Source organism: Urocampus carinirostris, chromosome 5 (assembly GCF_059441175.1).
Source record: "Urocampus carinirostris isolate Australia breed hairy pipefish chromosome 5, RoL_Ucar_1.0, whole genome shotgun sequence".
Classification (NCBI taxonomy): domain Eukaryota; kingdom Metazoa; phylum Chordata; class Actinopteri; order Syngnathiformes; family Syngnathidae; genus Urocampus; species Urocampus carinirostris.
Window position 1 is genome coordinate 35,789,235 of NC_142353.1, and position 27,820 is coordinate 35,817,054.

At 40.0% G+C, this 27,820-nt stretch overlaps 1 protein-coding gene across 2 annotated transcripts in view; it reads right to left on the reverse strand.

Moving 5' to 3' along the window:
• Nucleotides 1-27,331, reverse strand: part of LOC148366156 (phospholipid-transporting ATPase ID-like) — a 38,974-nt gene extending 11,643 nt beyond the window's left edge. Inside the window, exons 1-19 of one of the 2 annotated variants that reach the window (XM_088335174.1) lie at nucleotides 27,185-27,331; nucleotides 13,891-13,996; nucleotides 13,754-13,812; nucleotides 12,533-12,646; nucleotides 10,642-10,740; nucleotides 9,591-9,652; nucleotides 9,152-9,224; nucleotides 9,011-9,081; nucleotides 8,860-8,942; nucleotides 7,820-7,978; nucleotides 7,636-7,724; nucleotides 6,661-6,854; nucleotides 5,088-5,296; nucleotides 4,961-5,004; nucleotides 3,225-3,390; nucleotides 2,966-3,154; nucleotides 1,105-1,220; nucleotides 867-1,031; nucleotides 687-798 (exon numbers count right to left, since the gene is read on the reverse strand). In XM_088335174.1, coding sequence (XP_088191300.1) covers nucleotides 687-798; nucleotides 867-1,031; nucleotides 1,105-1,220; nucleotides 2,966-3,154; nucleotides 3,225-3,390; nucleotides 4,961-5,004; nucleotides 5,088-5,296; nucleotides 6,661-6,854; nucleotides 7,636-7,724; nucleotides 7,820-7,978; nucleotides 8,860-8,942; nucleotides 9,011-9,081; nucleotides 9,152-9,224; nucleotides 9,591-9,652; nucleotides 10,642-10,740; nucleotides 12,533-12,646; nucleotides 13,754-13,812; nucleotides 13,891-13,933 — 2,047 coding nt within the window. In that variant the 5' untranslated portion in view covers nucleotides 13,934-13,996; nucleotides 27,185-27,331. The remainder of the gene's footprint in view (nucleotides 1-686; nucleotides 799-866; nucleotides 1,032-1,104; nucleotides 1,221-2,965; nucleotides 3,155-3,224; nucleotides 3,391-4,960; nucleotides 5,005-5,087; nucleotides 5,297-6,660; nucleotides 6,855-7,635; nucleotides 7,725-7,819; nucleotides 7,979-8,859; nucleotides 8,943-9,010; nucleotides 9,082-9,151; nucleotides 9,225-9,590; nucleotides 9,653-10,641; nucleotides 10,741-12,532; nucleotides 12,647-13,753; nucleotides 13,813-13,890; nucleotides 13,997-27,184) is intronic. The other variant, XM_088335175.1, reaches the window with a different exon arrangement.
• Nucleotides 27,332-27,820: the final 489 nt, after the last annotated feature.

Here is a 27,820-nt window from a genome sequence, read left to right on the forward strand (position 1 = left end):
AATGAAATATGTTTAAATAAACAAACATTACATTATCTTAAAATGAGGATACTGTCAGGACCAGAACGGAAACAGGATCAACTTGCGTGCCGTTTACCACAAGTTTTATTGAAAGAGAAGAAAGGGCTACGCCCACGATCCAGTGTTCGCTGGGCGCAGGAAGCAAAATCGCTCTCCTACTCAGATTGTGATCCGAACACGGAAGTGGATCTTCGTAGCGAGCGATGGTGGTGTCAGGGGCGGAAAACTGGTCGGTAGCCGGGACTGGTAGAGCAAGACGTAGTCGGGGTCGTAAACAAGTCGTAAGCCAGAACAAGAGAGTAGACGTAGTTGGGAACAAAAAGGGGTCGTAAGCCGGGACAGGAGAGCAAACGTGATCGGGATCAAAACGGGTTGTAGCCAGAGACAAACGGGAGCAAAAACGGGACAGGCGGGGGCCAGAGTCGAAAAAAGCTTGCCTTGTATACACTGAGATTCGCAGACGGACTGACAACAGGGAATTGACAGGACTCAGTTCAAATACTGACAGGAAGCCAATCAGAACCTGCGGCAGTTGGCGCCAAATGAGCGGGTAATCATGACAGATACGTGTTTTGGCGATCAATGAATGAGTATATTATAAAAAATTGAATAAATTAAGAAAGAATTGCTTCAGTGACCTAAAAAGATTTTTTGAAAGTAGATACCTTGCTTGTCACCAGTAAGAACCCAAATTTTGATGTCCGCTTTAGACAGCTGCTCAATAGTCTGCGGGACCCCGTCCTGCAGCTTGTCTTCTATTGCCGTTGCTCCTAGCAACTGGACGAACATGCATAACAGCTTACCGCATTGCATACAGTACATGGTTCATAGAAAATATTCCTAACCAGGAGGTCCGTCTCTATCTCCTCATATAACTCCTCCAGTTTGCTCTCACGTTCCTCCAGCGCCGTGCTGGCTTCGTGGTGGCGCTGTTTCCACTGAAGGAAAAGGTCCTCATCCAAGTCTTTATAGGCGAGTGCCAGGGTCCGCAGGCCTTCCCCTGCAAACTCCTGCAAGGGACACACCAAAAACCAATTTAATATATTTGTGAAGAAATTTGTGAAGGCGGGGTACTGCGCTTACATTGAGATGCTCTGTGGTGACATCCATTAGCTTGGCGCAGGAGTGGTGAAGCCTCTCGTAAATGATGGTGTCAGCCCCTTTGCAGTACAGTGAAAGCTTACCCTCCGGGTTCCGAACTGATTTGAAATGGAAGAGGGACAGCGGAATAAAAGGCACTCTTAAGGTGACTTGTTTGGAACGAATCAAGCAATCCATCAATGCATCCATCCAGCCATCTATGTTCCTTGTGTGCATTTTATTCCGAGTTTAATTTACTAGGCAACTAACAATTGTGTAAATAACTGAGGAATCAGTTGATTATTTTTGCGATTAATCAATGAATCTGTTTTTTTTTTAAAAACACATTTTTTAATTAATCCTCTATTCAAATATTGTTTTGGACAAAAAGAATCATATTCGAGAAAACAACAGATTATACAATAAAAAATCCAAGTGTTTGTCAAAAGGCCTATCAATAAACAAAAATACAAACAAATGTATGCTATAAACCTGCAAACAATCATTCTTTTTATAAAGTGCAAAAAAAGAGAGGCGACATCGGACGAAAAGGTGAGTACTTATTGTACATTACAGTTGTCAAGCTGAACAGACTCCCATCTCCTCCTCGCTTTGCTATCTCTGCCTCTAACGAGAAGTGTACACTGTTGCCACCAAAATGAAATTTTGAACTTGGGCATTCAGTGTAATTGATCAAATATATATTTTACAATAAGAGCTGATATTTTTTAATATGGGCTCTTCTGATACCAACTAATAGAAGACAAATTTGGAGAATGATCCACAATTAGGAGATGGCAAGGCAAGGGGAGAAAAAGAGTTAATTAAATTCAAAAGAAATAAAAAACAAAAACATATTTTTATCTATTCATCGAAATTGTTTATCTAATTTTGTGTTATTATGTTGAATCAAATGATGTGATTAAAATATATTCCAAAAAAAAATATTTCTCTTGTGTGATGATGTGATTCATATTAAATATTATCTTGTTATAATACAGTGGAACCTTGGTTTTCGAACGCCTCTCAGTTCGAACAAATCGGTTCTTGACCAAAAATTTCGAGAAATTCTTGCTTCGCTTTTCGTTCAAAAAAATCGGAGTTCGAACGCCGGTACGCTAGGGTGCGATGCTGAGCGGTGTACGGGTGTAGATGGTGTAGATTGCCCCCACCCCTCGTGAAGAACTGCTATGACGTGCGCACGCACTTCTTTTCGCTTTCGCTTTAAATATCGGTGAACGGAGTGTTTTAGCCCCTAATTATGCCTCCGAAGAAGGTCGGTGCAAGCAGCAAAGTTGCTACAGGTGAAAAAAGAAGGGTTTTTTTTGGCTTCAAATTGATTTTAACTTTTCGCGGGTGGTTTTGGTCCCCATTAACCGGGTCTAAAAAATAATAATAATAAAATGAAAACTATATATATATATATATATATATATATATATATATATATATATATATTTATTTATTTTTTTTTTTTTTTTTTAAGGTGCGCCGCTACTTCGCGGATTTTCACTTATCGCGGGTGGTTTTGGTCCCCCATTAACCAAGTCCCACTGTATATAAATACATTTGGATTTGGATCAAGATAACAAGTGCATCAAAATATGGTCTTGAAGCGCCCTCTGCCGGACTAAAGTGCTATTACAAGTTTGCCACCAGATCAAGAGGAAATTCAATGCATTGATTATTTTTACATTGGATTAACTTGTTGAATGCTGCATAAATCGCGCAATGCAACAAATCAATGATTACATCTGTCGCAAATGCTTTTAATAATCAATTTTATCAGATTGTATCAGTTTGTTGTTGCAGCCCGACTAGGCTCGGATTTTCCTGATTTTGTTGCACTGTTGTAGTTGTTTACCGATGACGGACATCCTTTTGCGGACATTATTGAAATCCAGGATGGCCAAGAGTTGGTAGGTGGACTGCTCCCCCATTTCCACAATGGAGACGCTGTCAGGTGTTCGTGAGCGGAACACAAAGCCAAAGTTCCTGGCCGCTGTGACTAGAGCGCCCTCATCAGGAGATTGGGCCTGGTATGAAAGCTCTCCTACAGAAATGTGATATGTATTTGTTTTGAATGAGTCAAATAAATGACTTGTTTTACATAGTGTACTCACCTTCTTTCTTTTCCTCAGCCATGACAGTGTGGCAAAGGGCGAGTAGTCGGAAAAAAGCGTGAACTTCGGGGGTCTCCAGCTTTACAGCCTCCACCAGGGCGTGATCGTAGAAGGTGAAGCGGGGGTCAGCCAACGGGTTGAAGGAAAAATCCACCGTTTCTGTGTTCTATGCCGAGAATAAAAAGATGAAAGACGCTTTTCATTAACCCAGAGGAATTTTACGAGCTTTACCAGACTTGTTCTTATCTGCATACTTCGCAGCATGCTGTGCCTGAATTTGCTCCACATTTAGCCATTGTTTGTGTTTGTCTTTAAAAGTCCTCCCGGCATCTTGCACCTTTTGTGCACGACCCATAGGGAGCAATGACGCTTCACATGACAACGGCAAATACAAACTAAAGCCGGCTGCCTTTAATCACGAGGGAAGAAGAAATCCAATGGCAAAGAGAAGCCGCCAAAGCAGGTGTGTTTGCGTGATTTTTAAGTACTTGTTTTGCTTTTTTATATTTGATGCCGGTCAGACTGCATAGAAACACGGCAACAATTTCAAGCATTTACAAGCACCTCACCCAAAATTCAAACACATTTCAAGGCTTGAAAAAATAACATTCAAATTCAAGCTTTTTCAATGATTTCAAACACCCGTACTAACCCTGGGATTTTTTATTTTCAACAAAGCAGAAAATATGTAATGCTGTCTCTCACAAAGTTTAGTTCTTAAAATCAAATGAGATAAATTCAATTTTAGTTTAAGTAAAATTAAATTCAACTAAAAAAAAAAAAAAAACTAAAAAAATATACAAATTTAAAGGTGTTTCATCAGGCTTATTATCAAAATGTTTTCCCATTTTTAACAATTATATATTTGACAATATGATATAAACAAGATGTTTAAATCTTTTTAAACAAAATCATCTTTTTATTTATATTTATTTTACAGACATTTTCTCCATCTTATGTGTGTCACTGGAATATCCATCCATACATTATCTGCACAGCCTATCCTCAGTAGGGTCACGGGCAGTGGGCAGGGGGACACCCTGAACTGGTTTCCAGCCAATCACACACAGAGACAGAAAATCCACTCGCTCTAGGGACAATTTGACTGGTCAATTAACCTATCGTGCATATTTTTATTGAGGGAGGTAACCGGAGTGCCCGGAGGGAACCCACGCAAGCACAGGAAGAACATGTAAACTCCATGCAGGAAGTTTGATCTAATGACCTCAGAACTGTGCCGCATCCGCGCTAACCTCTGCTCTGCTGTGCTGTCACTGGAATATATGATATGAAACCCATTAAACCTTTATATTAATGTAATCTTTTATATTAAACTATATTTTGATTATGAAAGGGGTCAGTATACTATGCTTTGAAAAAAATAGTTCGGTGAAAGGTTATTTTTTCTTTTCATACTGTTCCTTTAGAGCAGGGGTCCCTAACTTTTTTTAATATGGGAGCTACTTTCTATTAATGATTAGCACAACAAAAGCATACCAGTTTGATTTGCATTTCTAAAATAACAACATATTATTACTATGTTATTACAAAGTTAATAATTGGAACTAGGGTAAATTCTCAGTCAACCGCAAATAAAATCATTTTACTAGAAAATCGCTATGACGCAGCACTGGTGAGCTGTTTTCAGAACCGGTCCTATGTTTATTTAGTTGTCCTAAAGGGGTTGTTTTATTTCATTAACACATTTAAAAGAAAATGTTAATAACCAAACTCACCTCATTAATTTCAAGTCTTTGCCCCATGTAGTCAAAAACATCACCTGAGAGGAAACACCAATTCCTATTTATTTTACGACTTGACCCACATGGACTTTTGCTCTATTAACACGTCTGATTTTCTCACCATACGTCTTGCCGTTAATGGAGCACTTGTTGAAAGTCATGATGTTTTGTGTCAGCGTGCCCGTCTTATCGCTGAACACATACTTGATTTGGCCCAACTCCTCGTTAAGTGTGGTCGTCCGTGCCTCAGCGGGAGTGTCGCTACGAGAGTGGTACATTTTCCGGTCCCAGTCGATGTAGAAACTGTTTCCCAGACGAATGAACTCCACGCTAAACAAAACATGACCACAAAAAAAAGAAGGAATTGGTTTTAATTGGCTAAAATGAAAGCATTGTTTTACAGGCTATATTTAAGAGATTGTGATGTACAAAAACTGCTTCTAAACAAAGCCAATTCTTTCATTTCATTGTTATCGGTTTCATAATTAGAGTTATACAGATCTGTAACATCAGATTGAAAAGAAAATAATAAATGTCAGAGGTAGATTAGCATTATGTGCATTTGTAGGTTTTTAAAAATAATAATATAATAAATGTGCTGTTGATATTGTGATCAAATTTTATTTTTAATATTTCTTCTAATTCAAAGTTATTTTTTTAATCGTAGTTACTAGTTTTACACCAGATTGTTCACATATATTTATTCGGGTCAAATTAAAGCAATTTCAATCAGGATTTAGGTTCATTCTTAAGCACAAAACATACATTAGAAAAACTTAAAGGGACAGTGTGTATTGTTTAGTGCCTTCTTGTGGTAAATAAAAACATACCGTAATTAATTTAAAGATACATATATTGATTCAGATAATAAGCAAAAATACATAAACTATCACACAAATATGCCTTTTTTAAATACTATGATTTTTTGGCATAACATGAGCACCTAGAGGTAACTGACATAATTGTCTGCCATCTAGCTGCTAAGCGTACCCGTAAAAAAAGTATATTTTTTTCATTTATTTTCCCCTTAGTTTTTCTTCTCTTTATTCTTTGTTTTTTTCTTATCCTTGTTTTCTTTTTATTTTCCCTTTTTTATATTCCCCTTTCTGTTTTTTTCCTTTTTCTTTCCCCTTTTTTAGTGTTACCTTTATTTCTTTGCTCCCTTCTTTTTGTTGCTTTTTTCTATTTATTCCCACTTTTTCTTTATTCTTGACATTTCTTTTCTTTCTTGTTATTTTCCCCCCTCCCCCTTTCTTCCCATTGTCTTTTTCCCCTCCTTTTTTCATTTTCTTTTATCTGCAAAAGATTTGGCAAAAAAATTAGACAAATGTTGCGTTTTGGTCACTTCAGCCTCTGTAGTCCGTATTCCCTCTTGTGATTTTTAGCACTCGTTTTAGGTTGCACTTAATGATGCAGCAAAATCTAGTGGTCAAATATTACATACTGTCCCATTAAGATATTTTGTCTACACAACTGTTTTTCCTCACAAGACTACAATTTTATAGTTTTTTCAAGAATTTGCAAAACCGAGGAAAAAGATTACTGAAGGAATAAGTAATATTTTTCTAAAATGGATGTACTTCTTGCTGATTACATTTTTTAAATCACATACTGTATCTGTTCCAACAATACATGTAATGTAAAAGGACAGAAAAAGGATTATAGTTCCGAAGACATTGGTACTTGGTCCTTACCTGACATACAACGAAATAGGTACCACAGTATTGAGGATAATGACATAAGACCAGAATGTCAGAAAGGAGGAGAAAGCTGCATCATTGCCATTTTGCCTGGGCAGGAAGACTGTGAATGCAGCGCCATCGCCCAGCTCCCAGCAGTAATTCCCGATGGCAAGGATAGTACACATAAACGCCAGGAAGCCAAATATCTGCAAACAGAAACATTGATAGAGGTGTAAAAACTATATCTAAAGGGGTCCTACAAAGCAGTAGCATGTGTTTATAGGTGTGATGTTGGCTTGAAATAATAGTTTTGATTGTAACTACAAGGGAACTTGAAGGGGTTGTGTTTAATTGTCAGAACGGAATCAGGACCCAAATGCGTAACATTAACCACAAGTTTATTGATAGAAAGAGGAAGGACAGCGCCCGCGATCCGGTGCTCGCTGGACGCGGGAAGTAAGCCACTCACACAATCGGATCGTGTTCCGAATACGGAAGGGGATCTTCCGGAGCGGGAGATCGCGGTGTCGAGGACGGAAAAAACAGGTCGATAGCCGGGACAGGAGAGCAAAAACATGGTCGGAATAAAAAACGGGTCGTAAGACGGGACGGAGAGCAAACGTTGTCGGTGTCAAAAAAACAGGTCGTAGCCGGGGACAAACGGGGAGATCAGGAACGGACGGGTGGAAAAACGGGTGCAAAAAGCCGGACCGACGGGAGTCAGAGTCAAAGTGCTTGCCTTGTAGAAACAGAGGTTCACTGACCGACTGACAACAGGCGAGGGAAAGGACTGGGCTTAGAAAGGACAGGGAACCAATCAGGTAGCCTGCAGCGGCTGGCGCCAACGTGCGGGCACAGGTGAGACTGATCAGTCATCATGACATTATTAAAAGGTTTGTGAAAGCAAATATTTGAAACTTGGGTAGATCTACGGCAGACCCCAGTAAACGCTGCTCTGACAGTGTCACATAACAATAAACTACTCACACAGAGAACAAGGACATTCATCAGACGGTCAACGCTTGTCCTCTTGAAAGTGCTTTTGCCACAGTTTTGCATCAGTTTGGTTTCCGGCCCTGAAATGAAAAAAAAAAAAAAAAAAGAAGAATATGACGGGTGTCTTTCAAAAGCAAGATGAGAAGCTTCCTTCTGAGAAGATGTGTCCAGTCACCTCCAAAAAGCACCAGTCCGAAGCACCACTCGGTGTTCCTCAAGGTGCACCCTCGCAACAGTATCTTTTCATTATCCAGCGCATATTTTTGCTCTTCATAGACTAACGTCCCTGTGAAGCGGTCCAGACGGTTGTTGGGGGGCTCGCATAGAACTTCGCCTTTGAGACAAAATTACAAACAGTTAGTGAAAACATTTGAGGTTCTTATCAGTGTCTGAAATAATGTCTGCCCAGATGCCCGGGGCATGCATCTTTTACGTCGGGCGCACAACTTACAAAACGTCTCTGCCCGGGTGGCCGACAACTTTTTCAATGTGGGGGAAAAAAAAAAACGAGAGATTTTTCTTTCAAATCAAACGTTTGCTTTATTCCGCTTTCGAAATCTTTGGTCGGTTTGGAAATTTCGGTTCGTTTGGCAATTTGCATACTCGGCAGCCAATCAGAAGCCTGCATCGAATAACTTCGTGCTTCAGGACTTTCCCGAGCGTTATAATGTCGTGCATTTGCATATCATTTTCCAAAGTAGACACACACACAGCGCGCAGACAGGAAAAATGGAGAAGTGGTTAGGAATCAAGCCAAAACCTCAGTCCCAAAAGAAAGATTCAAAAGAAGCTAACAACATTTATGACACTACAAAACGTAAATGTATATTAAAAGCATCGTGGAAAGAGGAGTTCGCGTGGCTTGTAGCAGACGACACAATGCAAACATTGCATGAATGAAGATGAGTAAATACAGGTACAAACTGATGGCAGTTGGAAAACAGCAATGTCATGTACATGCAATGTTATAAGTAGATTTATAATAAACTTAATTTTAAAGGGTTGTTCTGTTATATATTCCGATTATAAATCCTTAATGCTTTGCAACAAGGTTTTTTTTTGCGATTAGTCGTCTTATTGTTTTTCAAGTTGTGAAAAATGGGGCAGGCAACTGTATGGATGGGCAGGCAACTTTTCAGAGTTGTCTGCCCTGGTGTCCGCTAACTTTTTTGCATGAGTTTCAGACACTGTTCTTATCTTTTTTTTTCCTCCTACCGTTGAAGCCTGCCAACTTGCTTATGTCATCGCCAAGATCCCCGGTCACCGGTAGGGCCTGGCGCACCTTCAAGTTGGTCTCGCTTAAGAAAAGGGAAGAAAAGTTAACGTAAAACGAGAGTGATGGTTGTGGACCAGAACCGAGCCTTACCCGTCCAGTTCTGCTGTCTCGATGTAGACTAAGTTAAGTGGTTCACTACTGGACAGCAAGAGGAGGTCAGCCTGGTAGGCAGTTGAATCGCATTGTTAAAGTGGCCAACTAAATTTAGAGAACATTCAATCAAAGTCTCACCGTAACGAACTGGTTGTTTTCAAGTTTAATGATGTCTCCCACCTGCACGTCCATCCACTTTTCACTGCACAGTCTGAGACAGGAAACAGGATGTAAGACTTGATAGCAAAACAAATGCAATGTTTTTGGCTCAGGAAATACACCCAGTCCTAATATGGGCGTTGGTTAACAGTAGCTGCATTGCTGACTGAAAGTGTAGTGTTTCCTGCTGTGCTTTGGTAGGACCGCTGAGTAATCGTCAGCTCGCTTAATGGATGACTTTGCTTGAGCTTATTTAAACATTAGAGTGAGTAGAACACCTTGACTTGACCTATTGCTAATATCAAGTGGATTTTTAGAAGCAAGGCAACAAGCAGCTAGAAGCTACAGATTACCAAATAATAGTATTAAAATATAAAATAAAATTAAAAAAAAAAAAAGAAGAAGAAGAAACACCTACTTTCCGTTGATGAGAACTTGGACTTTTCTGTTGTTGACTTGATTGTCACTCCGGTAGCGATTCTACAAGAAAATTCATGATAAACTGTTAGATTATATATCTGTATTTTCAGATCGTATCTCATTTGTCCTTGATTCTTTGTGTACCTGAGCTAATGTTTAACTGATGACATCCGCTAATTTAGTGTTTTTCGGATTGTTTGCTGACTTCTTTATGAGCGCTTGTAAACCATTTAGGAGCAAAAGTTCATGAGTGTGTCTCATAAGGGAAGTGATTGAGTTTCCTTTACAGTGGGACCAAACGGCTCATCACAAAAAAATGGGGAAATGATTTTTTTTTTAAATCTTGGATGATGCAATTGCTTTTACTAAGGGATTTAGTGAACCTGTCAGGACCAGAACGGAGACAGGACCCACTTGCGTTACGTTTCTCACAATTTTTATTAGAAGAAAGGGAAAGGGTTGTGCCCACGATCCGGGGATTGTTGCAGGTCACTTCGAACTCAGAAGTGGATCTTCCGTGGCGAGCGATGGCGGTGACGGGAACGGAAAAACGGGTCGGTAGCCAGGACAGGAGCCCAAAAAAGTGGTCGGGGTCGGAAGGAAGTCGTAAGCCAGGAAAGGAGAGTAGACGTGGTCGAGGACAAAATAGGTCGAAAGCCGGTACGGGAGAGTAGACGTGGTCGGGGACGAAATAGGTCGAAAGCCGGGACGGGAGAGTAGACGTGGTCAGGATCAAAAACAGGTCGAAGCCAGGGGACAGACCGGAGCAAAAAACAGGTGGGAGTCAGGGTCGTAAAAGGCTTGCCTAGTGTAAACTGAGTTTCGCAGACGGACTGACAAAAGGGGACGGAAAGAAGGGGGTTTAAATAGGGACAGAAAGCCAATCAGGGTCCGAGACAGTTGGCGGCAAACGAGCGGGCACAGGTGATGCATAATCATGACAGAGCCACTGATTTTACATGCGTAAGTCATATTGCCCGTCAAATGTTTGCCAAATCGAGATAAAAAAAGTGAAGTGAAGCTCATGCACAAGTGGGTAAAGCACTTACAATGTCATCAGTAGCATCTTTGGCGGCAGTCACAGACAAAACCAGCACAAGGGGAACCACAGTCGTGAACCAGGACAGGGAAGAAATCTCTGGAATCAACTATGCAAAGGAGAAAAATAGAAAACAACAAGCTTCAAAATCATGATAAAGGCTATGTTCTTAAATTGTAATATCATAAAAAAACAAAAAAATAACCTTAGTCCACTATCTAGGGCAGGGGTCAACAACGTGGTGCCCGCAATCGGCAGGTAGCCCCCAAAGAACACCTGAGTAACCAGTGAACTGGTTGTTAAAATAGTTCACCTGTGATGGGTCATTGTGGGTTTCTAGGAAATTTGATTTTCAATTGGGATCATGTTAAAAAGGTTGAATGAGCCTATTTCAACCCTACTTCTTGTCAGGATGTGACACGCCACTTTCACCAGATGGCACCACCTAGGGGTTGTGGAACTGGGCACACCTGCGAATAATCTCCCCGCACCTGATGATCATTGCCCTGACCCTTTATAATGATTGTTTGGACAGCACACGGGGTCTCGTCATTGCCATTTTCATACCACTTCCATCCTATATTTTGTTACTATGTCAGGTTTGTTTTTTGTTTATGATTTGGACAATTTTTTAATAAACCCCATCCTTTGTTGAGCACATCTGCCTCCATCCCAGCTTCCCTGCATTTGGGTCCACCTCAGCAAAATGACCAGACTACCAACGGACCGAGCAGGTGGCTTCCACATCCATGTTCTGGCCATGAGGAGGAGATCCCTTGGCCGCTTCTTTTGCCCTATTGCGGCGGCGAGGAGAAGGTCCCTCAGCTGATTCTATTACCCTGTCCAGGCAGTGAGGAGAAGGTCCCTGTCCTGGCAGCAAGATAAGCCCCTGACCGTGACCCAGACCCGTTTTCAGCGGGCACGGATAAGCACCCCTGGTTGCCACAACCCCCCTGTTGCAGGCGAGATGGTCTGTGTGCTGCAGCCTTCATAATATTTTTAGGTTGTTTTTGCGTCCCTAGCCCTTGTTGAGGAGGAGTGGATGTCAGGATCTGGCATGCCACCTTCACTTGAGGGTGTCAACCAAGGGGTTTGGAAATGGGCACTCCAGCACCCAATCTCACCACACCTGATTACAGTGGGAACTCGCTATTTCGCGGTTCCACGTTCGCGGGTTCAGAGCTTCGCAGGTCTAAAAAAAAATAATAATAAAATAAAATAATCCCCCCCCCAATAAAAAAAATAATTTTTCTTAAAGCATTTTTGAAGGGGCGTCGCTACTTCGCGGATTTTCACTTTTCGCGGGTGGTTTTGGTCCCCATTAACCGCGATAACCGAGGGATTACTGTATAATTATCCTGACCCTTTATAATGACTGTTTGGACAGCGAGGTCGGGAAATTTTCATTTCCATGCCACTCTCATCCAGCCTTTTGTTACCATGTCAGGTTTGGTTTTTGTTTATGGTTTGGACGCTATGCTGATTGTTTTAAGACCTGATTTGTTTTATGTTGTTACTGTTTTTGTTAATAAATTCCATCCTTGCTGAGCACATCTGCCTCCATTCCGGCTTCCCTGCATTTGGGTCCACCTATGAAAATCTGACACTTCTAATAATTATAACCTGGTAATAACACAATAATAACATAGTAATAATATTAAGACTTGTCAGTAACAAAAAAGTAGCTCCACACACTCAAAAATGTTGGTCATCCCTGATATTCAGAAAAGCTACCAACCTTTGCAAAGAGGCCCAAGACAAGTGAAATGACATGATCGGAACAGTTTTAACATTTTAGTAGTTAACCAACACAGTCATTTGCTACCAGCCACCTTAACAATGCCCAGAGGCACACCAAAGATGGGCAAAGTGCATTTATTTGAACGCCATTCTAAGCATACCTGGAGCACCAGCAGGAACAGAAAGTAAGCATTAGCAATCCTCTGGAACTGCTCAAAGAGGTTGAGAGGTAGGAAGGTGAAGAAGTTGTACTTGGAGGTCTTTATGGCGTTTGTCTGGGAAGAGGGAACAATTGATTAAACTTTCTTGATTTTGTTTATTTCGATCGTGCTTGGTTTCAATTACAGTATCATGGTGATCTGTAGAAAAAAGCTTGGTTATTTATTTTATTCATAACATGTGTATAATTTGGCCATCAAAGTTCTAAATAATACCTGAAATATGTGTGAGGTCTTGATAAAAACATTTTGCCCACTGAACAAAATTAACTTGGATGACAGTGGGGATTTTTTTTAACTTTTGTTCGTTTCTAATGTGCAAAGGGTAATGCTTCATTCGGTTTTGAGTGTGTAGAAGTCTGTAGTGAATTTTTAACTAAAGTGGAGATTCACAGGCAGAGGAAATGACCCTGGGAGTTCAGGTGGTTTTGAACAGCAACCCTACTGGACTGCCAACAAAAAGTACACTGAAGGGGTCACACTAATTCATGCGTTTGTTACCTCCCGTCTCGATTACTGTAATGCACTACTCTCCGGTCTACCGAAGTTCAAAATCAGGAGCCTTCAGCTGGTACAAAATGGTGCAGCGAGGCTTTTAACTAAGACAAGAAAGGTTGATCACATTACCCCGATTTTAGCTAATCTGCATTGTCTCCCTTTTAGCTTTAGATGTGATTTTAAGGTTCTGTTGGTAGTATACAAAATCATGCATGGACTTGCTCCCTCATATCTTTCAGATATAATTTCACCCTATTTTCCGGTCCGGAGCCATCGCTCTAAAAATGCTGGTCTCCCAGTGATCCCAAGAGCCAAGAAGAGATCGGCAGGTTCGAGAGCGTTCTCCATTCGGGCCCCGGTGCTCTGAAATGCTCTTTCCCCTAAGATTCGATCTGCAACCTCAGTGGAAATGTTTAAATCTAAGCTTAAAACACGCGTCTGTTCTATAGCATATGACTAACCTATATTTCATGTTGACAATATCTGTGTATTATTTGCCCTCATGTAGGTTTTAGATCAGGGGATGGTGTCATAACAGTCTGTCTTGCAATAATATGTGGTCTGTGCAGCCCTTTGAGACTCTTTGTTTTTAAGGGCTAAAGAAAATAAACATGACTTGACTTGGGAAGAAGCCCAAAAAACCACTTCTTGATTCTTGGTACTCACTGCATATTTAAAGGAAAGGTTGTATTCCCGGTCATTGGCCCTGAGCTTCCTCTCCAGCTCTGAAACCAAAGAAAACACATCATTATTGATTAAAAAAATAAGTGTTCATTTCAAAATCTGAATTTCCTCAACATTACCTTGCTCTTTCTTCCTGGAACAATCAAGGCCAAAGAACGACATATTTTCTTCCTCTTGTTGCTATCTGTTCATCGTCATCATAGTTATTGTCCACAGAGTCTTCATCTGTGAAAAGGCATCAAGCTTTAAACTTAAAGAGAAAACTAGTTCTGTGGTGCGCAATCGAGGTTATTGTCATGATTAACAATATGCCCGCTCCTTTGGCGCCAACTGCCTCGGACTCTGATTGGTTCTCTGTCCCTATTTAAACACACTCATATCTGTCTCCTGTTGTCAGTCTGTCTGTGAACCTCAGTTTACACTAGGCTTTGTAGCGTATTATGAACTGACCGATAACGGATAATTGATAATGAATAACGAAGATAGAATAATAACCCTTAAAAACCCCAAAACCCCAAGCTTTTTTTTCGACCCTGACTCCTACCTGTTTTTTCTCCTGTCTGTCCACCGGCTTCTACCCGTTTTTGATCCTGACCACGTCTACTCTGCCGTCCCGGCTTTCGACCTTTTTTTGCCCTCGACCACGTCTACTCTCCTTTCCTGGCTTACGACTCTCTTCCGACCCCGACCATGTTTTTGCTCTCCTGTCCCGGCTACTGACACGTTTCTTCTGTTCCCGACACTGCCATCGCTCGCCAGGGAAGTCCCACTTCTGCGTTCAGAGCGACCTGCTTCCCGCGCCAAGCGATCAACGGATCGTGGGGGCAACTCTTTCCTTTCTCTCAATAAAACTGAGCGAAATGTAACGCAAGAGGGTCCTGTCTCCGTTCTGGTCCTGACCATAATCGGTTTTATTTCAACAACAACCCTCTGTCTTCCGTTAGCATAATGCCACATACACTCAGCAAAATCAAATAGAAGGGTGAATGAAATGTACTCATAAGTCACTCTATAACATGTTTACTATTTGCTTTGTGAACAAATTCGATATCATTTCTTAGTCACAACATCCCGTGTTCTGCTTATTAGTCTATACAACTGCCTGGAAATGATCAAAGTGTGCTTGAGTGTAACATTAAGTGCAAGGCAAGGGAACATGCTGAGCAAACGCATCCTCACGGAATGAAATTAAGCAACTGTTAAGGAGCGAGAAGGAAGTCAAGCCTACTTGTTGCTTTTTGCGGTTTCAAGCTTGCCGCGCTTTGTTTCCCATCACAAGGTTTAGTTCAATAAAATCCAGATTTAGGACCCTATGCAACCGACACTTTTGTCCTGGAATGACGCAAAAGCCAGCTCGCTTGCCTAACATGACAGGATGCAATAATTAAAACCCACACAATTAAGAGCCCAAAGAACAACCTCTTTTTACTCTGGGAAAACGTGAAAACATGGAAGACAGAGAGATTAATTTATTGCAAAAGCTGTCAATTAGTAAACGGAAAAAACCTTGAAACAAATAAATAATTATTCAACTAAAGTCAGCATACCTGGTTTGCTGGTTTCGTTAAGGTGTCATTTGTTTCAAGGTTTAATAGTGTAACAACTTATCAATTGATCAATAACTGTCACGACCAGAAAGGAATTAGGACCCAGATGCGTAACGTTAACCACAAGTTTATTGAGATAAAGAGGAAAGGCAGCGCCCGCGATCCGGTGCTCGCTGGATGCGGGAAGCAAGCCGCTCACAGAATCGGAACCTGTTCCGAATGCGGAAATGGATCTTCCGGAGCGGGAGATCGTGGTGTCAAGGACGGAAAAAACAGGTCGAAAACGTGGTCAGGATCAAAAACGGGTCGTAAACCGGTACGGGAGAGCAAAACATGGTCGGGTCAAAATACAGGTCATACCCGGAGACAAATGGGAAAATCAGGAGCGGACGGATGGAAAACCGGTGCAACAAGCGGGACCGACAGGAGGCAGACTCAAAGTGCTTGCCTTGTAGAAACAGAGGTTCGCTGACGGACTGACTACAGGCGAGTGAAAGGACTGAGTTTAAATAGGACGGGGAACCAATCAGGAAGCCCGCAGCAGCTGGCGCCAAACAAGCGGGCACAGGTGAAGTTAATCAGTCATCATGACAATAACTAAACAATTTTTACAAACGATTCAAAATTCTTCAAATCAACATTATTATAATTAATGAGCAGTCAAAAGTATTGATACGCGAGAAGAATATTTATCTTTGTTTCACTCATGTTGATGTGAAACCTACAAGGTCAAAATTTAGTAAATATTTTTATCAAAAATATATATTCCATTCTTTTTAAATTCTATAATATTAGGACTTCCATATCTGCTATTTTTACACATCATTGATCAATCTGAAGTGCTAAAATCCAATGTCAATCGGTTATTATTATTATTTGGGTAGATTCTTGTTTAAAGTTAAAATCAAAAATTAAAAAGTTGGGAGGTAAAAAGTTTCGTCATCATATTTTAACCTTTTGTGACATGCATCGGGCTATAAAAGTACCTAAACTGTAATCAAGTAATGTTTTTGTCTTTGTTGGTATGATAAAAATCTGTTTTTAGAACACAAGTGTTGACACAAAAACATTTTCAGTTTACTTGATCAATAGATAACGGTGGGCCGTCAGGACCAACAAGGCCTTCCCTGCGGCCTAACATTCACCAGACATCGTCACAATTGTAAGAAAAGTCAATTTAATTTTAAGCTTATACATGTTTATATTTATAGAATTGTATTTTACAGCTGTACTTCTCGTAAATACTAAAATCAACTTCACCACATCTCAAAAAGCTGCTAGCAAGCACCCTTCTGACGTCAAGTAAATCTTGTAAAAATGTGACGATGATTCACGGGCCATTTACAAAGGACTGCCGCCCTTTGAGCGTTTAGATCACCAAGGTGATGTCAGCCCAGGAGCTATAAATACCCGCCACATGTGTTAACCCAAGAATTAGTCTTTTGATGGAAACTCCATGCACATTCGATGGATGACACGTGGCGGGCCAGACTTCATGTGTGTGTCCTTTAACGGGACACACTCACATTGTATGAATCCCCCTACAAACTCCCAGGACAAACAATCCACTGTTCACTCACTACGTTAACTGCACAGTTTATTTTTCAGGGTGACGCAAGGCTGATGTGAGGTCCACAGGAAGACGACTTTTAAACTCTGGGGAGGGGAATTTTCCAGGCTTAACCGCTCAAGTATTCCTTACAAATATATAATTTTTTAATTGTCTATCCCTGGGGTCAGGCTGGAGCCCATACCAGTCATCTCCGGGCAGTGGGCAGGGGACACCCTGAACTGGTTGCCAGCCAATAGCAGCTGCAAATCACATTAGTTCTCGCAGCTAGCTGCGTTCTTCATTGACGCACGAGCCGAGTGATCCACCACTAAGAGTCGTACAGCTGGGCGATTTTACGTCTGCCCGGGACGATCGGAGACAAATTCACGACAGGGTTTTTACTTGCGCCGCACTGCGGGTGCCGTTCGGTCGCTCCCGCGAGCGAGCCCCTAATCCACAGCGCGGGTACTTTCGGGCGCGATACGCACAACACCGATACAGTTACGGGGGTCCTTTAAATGGAAGCTCATTATACAATTTTTGTTCATTGTTGAGACACTTTATAATGAAGAGCCAATTTTAAACACCCAGAAACTCTTGCAAAAACACATAGAACAATTTGATTGGTTAAAGGTATACACAAGACTCAGCACTCCTTCTCCTAGCGTGATCTGCACTGAAGATAAATATGTTAGAATCCTTATTTGCAGTATTTTGTGACATTTTTACAATGTACTTTGCTTGCACCTTTTTTGAAACTATTATTTAGAAAAAACATTAAGGTCAAAATAATCCTTAACATTGTTAAGTAACTGCAGGAGGGAGACATATTTTAAATGGTGTGAAAAGGTTTTTGTTGCACTCTGTTTATGTTAATGCAAATTTAATTAATATTGACTCCTGTGCTAGTTGATTGAAATGTATAGCTCTGGCAAGAGACCGCAAACGAGTCTCTAAATTGTAGCAGAATGTGTTACTTTTCTATCCTAGACATTTCCCTGCTGATTATGCCATGATCGCAATCATACTCTAGCAGTGTTTTTCAACCAGTGTGCCAAAGCACACTAGTGTGGCGTGAGACCTTGTATTTTGTGACATTTTTACAATGTACTTTGCTTGCACCTTTTTTGAAACTATTATTTAGAAAAAACATTAAGGTCAAAATAATCCTTAACATTGTTAAGTAACTGCAGGAGGGAGACATATTTTAAATGGTGTGAAAAGGTTTTTGTTGCACTCTGTTTATGTTAATGCAAATTTAATTAATATTGACTCCTGTGCTAGTTGATTGAAATGTATAGCTCTGGCAAGAGACCGCAAACGAGTCTCTAAATTGTAGCAGAATGTGTTACTTTTCTATCCTAGACATTTCCCTGCTGATTATGCCATGATCGCAATCATACTCTAGCAGTGTTTTTCAACCAGTGTGCCAAAGCACACTAGTGTGGCGTGAGACCTTGTCCAGTGTGCCGCTGGAATTTGTCCAATTTTATTCTTTCCAAAAAAATCAGGCCATTATTCAGTATTTTTGCTATCTTCACACGAGGAACTGTAATAGTCATCCATATCCGTTGGTGGCAGTAGATTTTTATATACTTTTTATATACTAATCATCTGCTCATGAGGTAGCACAGTATATTTAATAAAGTAATTTGTTTAACAAAGCGGTTTAAGATTGCACTTCAAATAATAAAAACATCAATGAAGCACATCATTCTTTTTTATTTTAAGTATTGTTTTCTTCTTTTTAGATACTAATTATCTGCTTATGAGGTAGTACAGTAAAATATTTGACATAACTTCATTTTCAAACATTTAACGGACGGTGTGCCTCGGAACTTTTTTATAAATAAAAGTGTACCTTGGTTCAAAAAGGGTTGAAAACACGGCTCTATAGGGACAGTGGACATCTAGTTCATCCATACATGCACGTAACTGATAAGATGACGAGGCATTTGGCTACTGAGGGGAATCATAGCTAGATGTGAAATTTACCCGCAAGTCAACACAAAGGTTTTCGTAAGAATAATATGTTGTATTGAATACTAGTAGTCTAAAAATAAAAATTTTGTTGAATAGTGTGACTTTACAACACAAGTTAAGAAACAGAATCCACCTTTCTCTCACCAATTTGAGAGTTGATGTTCAGGCCTCTGCTTTCTGAAGCAAGGACGTGATTGGTCATTGGCGGAAGCTTAAGCAACATCAATGTAATCGATCCTCGAGAACAATTCTAAAAAAGGCTGCCCCAAGAGAAAAAAATCCAGCTTTGACTTTTGCGTTAAGTAAAAATTGTCGTTTTGGCAATTTTGCTTGCTAGCCATTCAAAAGATGAAGGCATCTAAATAGTTCCTAATATTTTAGCAAATTATCACGTAAAAAGAAAATAAACAAAAGAGTTATCAAGTAAAATGGATCTGATTGGTGATGCCAGTGTACAGGTAACAGTATCCCAGTGTCACATTCACCTGTGACTGACTGAAGTGGTCAGAGGTCACACAACATGAATGGCTGTCTTGTTCGATGAGTTCATCTCTGGTTTCTAGTTCTATATTCAACACTGTGCCCATTGTCAGCAAAGAACGATCACTTTATAATTTTGCGCGTCTATGAATAAATGTGTGTCCTTTTGGTTGGTTACTAAGTAGGTCCATTGTTTAGTTTGTATAATAGTTTTCTAACTACATTTATCTATTTATCTATCTACCTTGGTCATATCCCTCATGAGGGGTGACCGACAGCAAGACACACACATACAATAACAAAGAAAATAAAAGGAAAATAAATAGCAAAAAAAACACACAAAAATGTTTGGACCATGGCCAACCCAATTTTCCAAACACCCAAACAAGTTAGGCACCTCGGCACCTAAGTTGGTCATGCTTTCGTCCCTCCAGATGAAATGGGACACCAGAAAGCGGCCATGTCACTCGGGTCAGGGTGACACAACACACTCTTTTGTTCAACAGCAGGGCCCGACAGCTTTCACTGGTTTACCCCTGCCGCATCATACGGGTGCCCAGCCAATCCTTAAGAACGTGTCCACAATCCCACTATCCTTTCACAACACCTCTCCACTCCTTTCGATCACCAACAAGAGCTCTAGCTTCCATTATATTTAGACCTCATTCCTGCAGTGCACTCATAACACCATCCATCCACGTCAATCGCGGCCTTCCTCTTGGTCTCCTTCCATTGACTTCTGCTCTGTAGATCCTCTTCAACATTCGCTCCTCATCTATCCTCTCCATGTGTCCAAACCAACCGAGTACTCTCTTATCCACACACTTGCTCAGTTCCACGACTACTCCAGTTCTGTCTCTCACAATTTCATTTCTCAGTCTACCCAATCTTGTCACTCCTAACATAGTCCTCAAACACTTCATCTCAAAAACATTCAATTTCCTTCTTAAATCAGCGTTCAGGCTCCAAGTCTCTGCACCATACAACACAGTCGGCACAATCACACTCTCATACAGTCCCCTCTTAACATCCATACTCATACTCTTGCTGTTCATCACTCTCCTCAGAGCACCCAAAACCTTGGGTGTAATAATAATAATTTGGTGTAATTGGTTGAATATGATGTAGTCATTCTCGAATATGGTTGTTTTGTTGTTTGGTACAGTAGATGTTAATACGTTTATTGACAATGGATGTTTTTTTAATAGATCTTTTTGGTTAAACGCAGCAATTTGAAAGTTAAAGCTTTAAAGCACTTTTACCTCTGAGTTAATGGTTTAAAAGCTTACATTTTGACAAAACCTTTTCAAATAGGCACATTCTAGTTCTGTCATGAACCGGAACAGGAGGAGAAAGCAAATGCGTGACGTTTCTCACCCAAGCTTTTACTTTACGGGAAATGGGGCAGTCATACACGTTAACCCAAACGCCATTGATTCGGCGATCATTGGGTGGAAGAGGTAAGGCAGCAGTCTGGCGTGGAATTTCAGGAAGCCAGAGGCGGATGAGATTGACACCAATTGCGCAAACAGATATCGGACAGATGGGGTCGATACCGGACAGGACGGGACGGACAGGATTGAAATCGAAATTTAACAGGACAAACTAGACGGGAACGAAACTGGAGACCGATATTAAACAGGAAAAAATAGGCGGGAACAATACCGGACAGGAAATGCCGACAGGAAACCGGACAGAGTAGAAACCCATGTCTTGCAGAGGTTCGTTGACGGACTGACAAAGGGTGAGTGAAAGCACTGAGCTTAAATAGAAGGGAAGCCAATCCGTCAACGAGCCGCAGCTAGCGCCACATGGGCGGGGCCAATTGGGCGCCATGGCAACCGTGACAAGTTCATTCAATCATTTAGTCACTACCACCCGCAAGCAAAGTGAGGGTGGTGATAATGTTTGCGTTTGGGATCCAAGTATGTATATCTCTTTGTCTGTTTGCGTGTGTGTGCGTGTCCACCCAAGAAAAGGGGGAGGGAGTTTAGATACGGCCACCATCTTCCACAGGAAATCAGGTAGGTCTTCTAAATGAGAAAAATACCCCAAAAAAAGCTGACTCTACTTTTGTTGACTTAGTATTTGATCACATTCCGCTCTCTTAGACCAGAACAACATTGAATATCAACATCTTTAACAGGCAGTCAGGTAGATTACCACAGATCTGAAAACTGACAAAAAATCAGACTTGGCATTTTTGGTTTTGCTTACTTCCTGGAAAGACATTCTACTCTCCCAGGCCAGAATAGGAAATAGTTTCGCCTGCACAGCCATTCTAGTACTGTTTATTTTTTGTTGAGAGTTCACATATTTACAGTGCATTTAGTCTTATTTTTGTGACTAATCGTCTAGCAAACTGCGAGAACAAACAACACAAATAGTGCTGTGTTTTCCTTTCTAAAATTATTCCAGCCATGATTGAGGTCTGTAATGCTACTATTTTACTTGCTTTTTTATGGGATGGGTGGATGCTAACATTGATACTGAAAGTGCTGTTCTGTTTTGCTTTGTGAGATCACTTACAAAAAAAGCTCTTTTGAAAAAGAAAAACATTTCATGTTTTAACTACACTGTTAATCTGAACCTGGCCACCTTCCTTAAATGAGTCATCCAAAATAAGGAAAAAGTAGCCATTAAACAATGGTCTACTGTAAAGGATAAAGCACCAGCTGGATTTCCTCTGTTGTGTCTCACAGCAAACAGTAGGAGAAGACCTTCAAAATGAACTCCCACTTTCTTTTAGGAATGCAGTCTCACCAGGATCACTTTTGTACCGTACGTACACTTTATCAGCGGTTTCTTGTTTTATCAGAGCCACAAGCTATTAATAACAAGTCACCAAACACAGCGTCTGTGAATCCTTCCACCTGTGCAAGACTAGTCGCGCTGGGATGAAACTCGTCTGCTTCAGCATTGAGTGTGCATTTGGTAAATATCAAACACATTTGACTTGTTACATTCTTGTATGCTGAATTATTCAGCTACACACTCAAACTCAAAGTGTGTTTTACCAGTCTTAATTATCTACCCTATATTTTCTAATGTAACATCACCATTCAGTATAGTCAAGTCAAGTCATGTTTATTTGTATAGCCCTTTATCACAAGGCGTCTCAAAGGGCTGCACAGACCATAGATTATTGCAAACTACAGACTATTATTACACCATCCCCTGATCTAAAACCTACATGAGGGCAAGGAAAAACTCAACATCTCAACATGAGGAAAATGAAACAATCTTGAGAAGGGACCGCACATGAGGTAATCCCCCTTCTAGAAGGACCAAGCTGCAACGGATGTTGCAAAAACAAATAATACACAGATATTGTCAACATAGGTCATTCATAAGCTATAGAATAGAAGTGTGTTTTAAGCTTAGATTTAAACAGTTTAACTGAGGTTGCAAATTGAATCTCAGTGGGCAGAGAATTCCACTTGTGGACAAACTAGAGCAGGGAAATCTTAACATTTTCTACAATTGGAAACAGACAAAACAAATGAACATGGTGATCAGTCCACTCTGTGTTTTTTAAACATACTTAAACCAATCCAAATTTTCTTTGGATCAACACACGGTATGCCTCGCAATTCAAAATGTTTTCTCAGAATTATTTTTCAAACCAAAACCTCTGAAACTTGAAATAGACAATACATTCTCCAATCCACATGAAACGTGTTTCGTCGGGTCTTCAAAAAAGCTAATGTACAGAATACAGTATATTCTTTCATAAGCACACAATGATGATGATGTCCTGGGCAAACAATATTAACCAGGACATCAAGCTACATATAAATACAGTAAATACATTCTTCTAACATCCTTGTCATATGTTCTGTATATCAACATGTTATTGTTAGTTGCAATTTTAGATATAGATATGAACATGAGGTATAGCGTTTAACTGATTTTAAATCAGTATACGACGTTGCTGTCTGAACAGGTGGATTTAAATCGTCTTGTTTGGATTTTTTTTGTTTATGCTTAATGTTTTTGCACTACTTTTTATTGCACTAATGTTACGATGCACTCTTTTTCATTGCACTATTATCACAACTCTAGCCAGTCTCCAAGCACTACCATGTAAATACCTTTGCCTATTTATCCTTACGTGCTTTCATATAATTTTTTTCTATTAAGTCTCTATTATGTGTTGGTGTTGCGTGGAATGACAGGAAGCCAGAGGACGACGAGATCGATACCAATTGCTCGAGCAGATATCGGACAGATGGAGCAATATCGGACAGGACGGGACGGACAGGATCGATATCAAAACTGGATATCGAAATCAAACAGGACAAACTAGACGGGAACGAAAATCGAGATCAAAATTAAACAGGACAAAATGGACGGGAACAATACCGGACAGGAAACACAGGCAGAGAACCGGACAGAGTCAAAACCCACGTCTTGCGGGTCAGAGGTTCATTGACAGACTGACAAAGGGTGAGTGAGAGCAATGAGCTTAAATAGAAGGGAAGCCAATTTGTCAACGAGCCGCAACTGGCATCACACGGGCGGGGCCAATTGGGCGCCAAAGCAACCGTGACAATTATAAGAATTTAATTTTGGGCCAAATTTCCAAGTCCTAAACTAGCATATACAATTCCATTTTTTTTAAAATGTGTGTTCAACAAAACAAAAATACTGTTCATAGTTTTGTAATTACATACATATGTTATCGAATGTGATTAAGTTAAGATTTAGAAAAAATAGAGAGCACTCGCAACATTTTTCAATTGAATCTTAATACATTTGAAGTTGTTGTGAAAGCAATGTTGGCTTATGAACAAATGTAAAGTACATGTTTTCGTACCTGCTAACTTTGATTGTAAAGAGAATCGCAACTCTCAACTGGAAATTTTTTCTAGCTCTGCACAAGGTGATAAGAACATCGAGCTCTGAATAATTCACCTGACCCCTGGAGCCTCCTCTCAATTTACCTGATTAAACCCCTGACCTTTTAATTGATCTAGCTGGACGTGGATGAATAATCCCAATAAAGAGCTCCGTGAAGCATTTAATAATGTTAGGCATTTAAAATGCATTAAACAGCAATATATTATTTAGAACGGAATTTAAAACACAATTTCACCCTCCAAGAAACTTTTCCTGTTTTCATGGTTTCTATCTTTAGCCAGCTGGATACCAACAAAACTCCAGTATTTCACCAATTTCCTGTCCAATTTGTAAGACCAGAGTTGTTATCGCATGATTTTTTTTTACTTCTGGTAGCTGACTGCATCAAAACTCAATTTATATTTCAACTTGTTGTAGGTTCAAATAGGGTCACCAGACCAGTGTCTCTAACGTGGTGCCCACGGACACCATGGTGCCCCTTGAGGACAGCTCATGTGCCCGCAGACCTGTACTGAAATTAGCTCACCAGTGCTGGGTCATTGTGACTTTCTAGTAAAATATTTTTTGGGTGGTCTTTTTAACCCTACTCCCAATAATTAAGCTGTTAACAATGTAGTAACAACATAGTAATAACCTGATAACTTGTTACTTTAGGAATGCATATCGAACTAGATGCCCTTTGTGCTAATTAGTAACAAAAAGTAACTCAGCTTGAAAAAGGTTGGAGACAAAGATGTGTGATTGTCATTCAGGAGAATGGAAAGGATGCCTTCGTGTAGGTTTTAGATCAAGGGGATGTTGTAATGGTGGTCTCTGCAACCCTTTGAGACTTTATGTGATTAAAGGCTTTATCAAAATGCAAGACTTGAGTTGAGACCCCTACTCTATACCAGTGTTTTTTAACCCTTTTTGAACCAAGGTACACTTTTATTTATAAAAAAGTTCAGAGGCACACCGTCCGTCGCAAATGTTTGAAAATGAAGCTATGTCACATATTTCACTGTACTACATCATAAGCAAATAATTAGTATACAAAAAGAAGAAAATAATACTTAAAATAAAAAGAATGATGTGCTTTATTTGTGTTTTTATTTTTTACAGTGCAATCTTAAACCACTTTGATAAAACAAATAAGTGTGCTGTGCTACCTCATGAGCAGATAATAAGTTTATAAAAAGTATATACAAATCTACTGCTACCTACAGATATGGATGACTATTACAGTTCCTCGTCTGAAGATACCAAAAATACGGAATAATGGCCTGATTTTTTTGGAAAGATGAAATTGGGCAAATTCCAGCGGCACACTAGACAAGGTCTCACGGCACACTAGTGTGCCCCGGCACACTGGTTGAAAAACACTGCTTTAGACTATATGCATAATTTTTAAAAATGTCAACACTCGATCAGCCCAGCCCTCGGCCTGTTTGTCAGGCTTTTTATTCGGCCCTTAAATCCATTTTACTTTGACACCCCTGAAATACATGATCAATTCTTCCAAAATGGGCCTATAGTTGATATACTGTATATCTATACCTCACTCATTGCTATTATACAAGGCGGATGTTTAAGTGGTTGACTGAGCCTATTTAAACCCTTTGACTAATCATTTCAACCTGGTAATAACATGAATGAATGAATGAAAACTTTATTTCGAACATTAAAATAAAAACAGGACAAAAACATTGACTCAACTACAAAATAATGTTATCATAACATGTTCGAAAAGGGGTAGTCAGAAGCAGACGCTTATTTTCCCTACTCTTTCATCTTCCCTATTGATTACATTCTATAGATAGCTCCTCTTTTGTGTCTAAATACGACACAATCTCAAAGATACACACATTACATAGGTCAAATATCAATAATTACAATAATAACAAGTCACATATTTTATACACTAATCATCGTAGTATCCATCCCTAAACGTCATAATGCCACTAGTCACCAAACATCACTGTGACACCAATGATAATAACAACAATTGCAATAATATCAATAATAACAGTTATGATATAACAATAGGAACAATAACAACAAAGTCAACCATAGTTGCAAACTCAGTATTTCCAATCTCCCGTATCACTCATACCCCATTTTCTTCATCTCTGTATTCCGCCAGTAATGTTTTTTTGTATTTAAATTTGAACACGTGAATAGTTGGACATTGTTTAATCTCGTCTTGTAAATTGTTCCAAAGTTTGACTCCACACACAGACACACACATACTTTTCCTGGTGGTTCTCACCTTTGGGATTTTGAATTTAATACAGCCCCTTAAGTTATAACTTCCCTCTTTCCGAGTGAATAATGTTTGGATGTTTTCTGGTACTATGTTTTTTGTTGACCTTAAATAGCAGTTGCGAAGTAAAAAAAAATATTAAATCATCCAATTTTAATCATTTGGACTGCAGGAATAAAATATTAGTATGATCCCGATATCCTACCCTGTGTATGGTAGGATATCTAATAAGCTAATAGTAACATAATAAAAACAAGTTAACGTGTTGTTTTAGAAATGTATATCAATCTATTAGTAGCCCTTTGCACTAACCAGAAACAAAAATGAGCACTATGTTTGAAAAAATGTTGGTGACCCCTGGTATTGCCTATCCAGGTAGCGATCTCTTAAAATTCTTTGCTTTTTCAATACTTAACGCTCATTAATAAAAGTTCAGAAAATGTCATGAAAAGTATTTATTCGTTAGCTTGTAGCATACATTTTGATCACACGTTATCTGTCCGGGCTTCCGATGTTGTTATATTTTAAGATAATCATTTATTGTGTCACGGTTAAAGGTGATAAAATTAGAAACTCCGAAAATGTGTCACAGACTACTTTACTTACTCATACTTTCCATCAAACCGTAGCTGCAAATGTAACTGTTTTCACCATTAAAGAAAGCAGAAGTTCGGGCGGACTTCATTCTTCTTTACAACTTCAGTCTAAATATAACCCCCACTCACCGAAGACGAGGGGCGCCTTACCTGGAGTCCCGAGCCGTGGGGAGAGCGCAATTCTTGGGGATGAAGGGACGCCCTCCCGCCCGGGCAAAGAGAAACGAAAGGATAACGTTTTTGTGACCGCTACACTCCTTCGCCCGACAAAAGACATCCCTTTCGCTTCTCCGCAAGACGCATGTTAAGCCCTCCTCTGTTTCCTCTCGTGGCCTCCCCCTATTGACTCTGACACCCACGCCCACCTCCCCAAAAAGTATCGACAAATCTCGCGAGGTTTGCTCTCAAACAAGTCAACATGGAGTTGTATAAAATATTGCAGACGCCAAAGACAAATTTCGAGAGCCAGAAGATGGACAACAAGTCACTTCTAGAAAATGCTAAATCTCATCAACGCTAAAGAAAGTTTTCCTCTCGTGGCTCCAATGTGGAGATTAAAAATGGTCTCCATCTAGCGGTTAAACGGGTAATTAAGAATAAGAGAGGCTCAATAATAATGTGGTTTGAGTGACGCTGTTTACTGGTTTTTGCTTGCCTAATTTGCAGTGGTTTGAAAATACAAGTCATACACTTTTGGGGGAAGTTTAAGACACCTGAACACTTTGTTTATTCCCTGCCTGCAGCATTGTTTTGAATATTTCATTTCTGTCGGATACATGTAAAAAG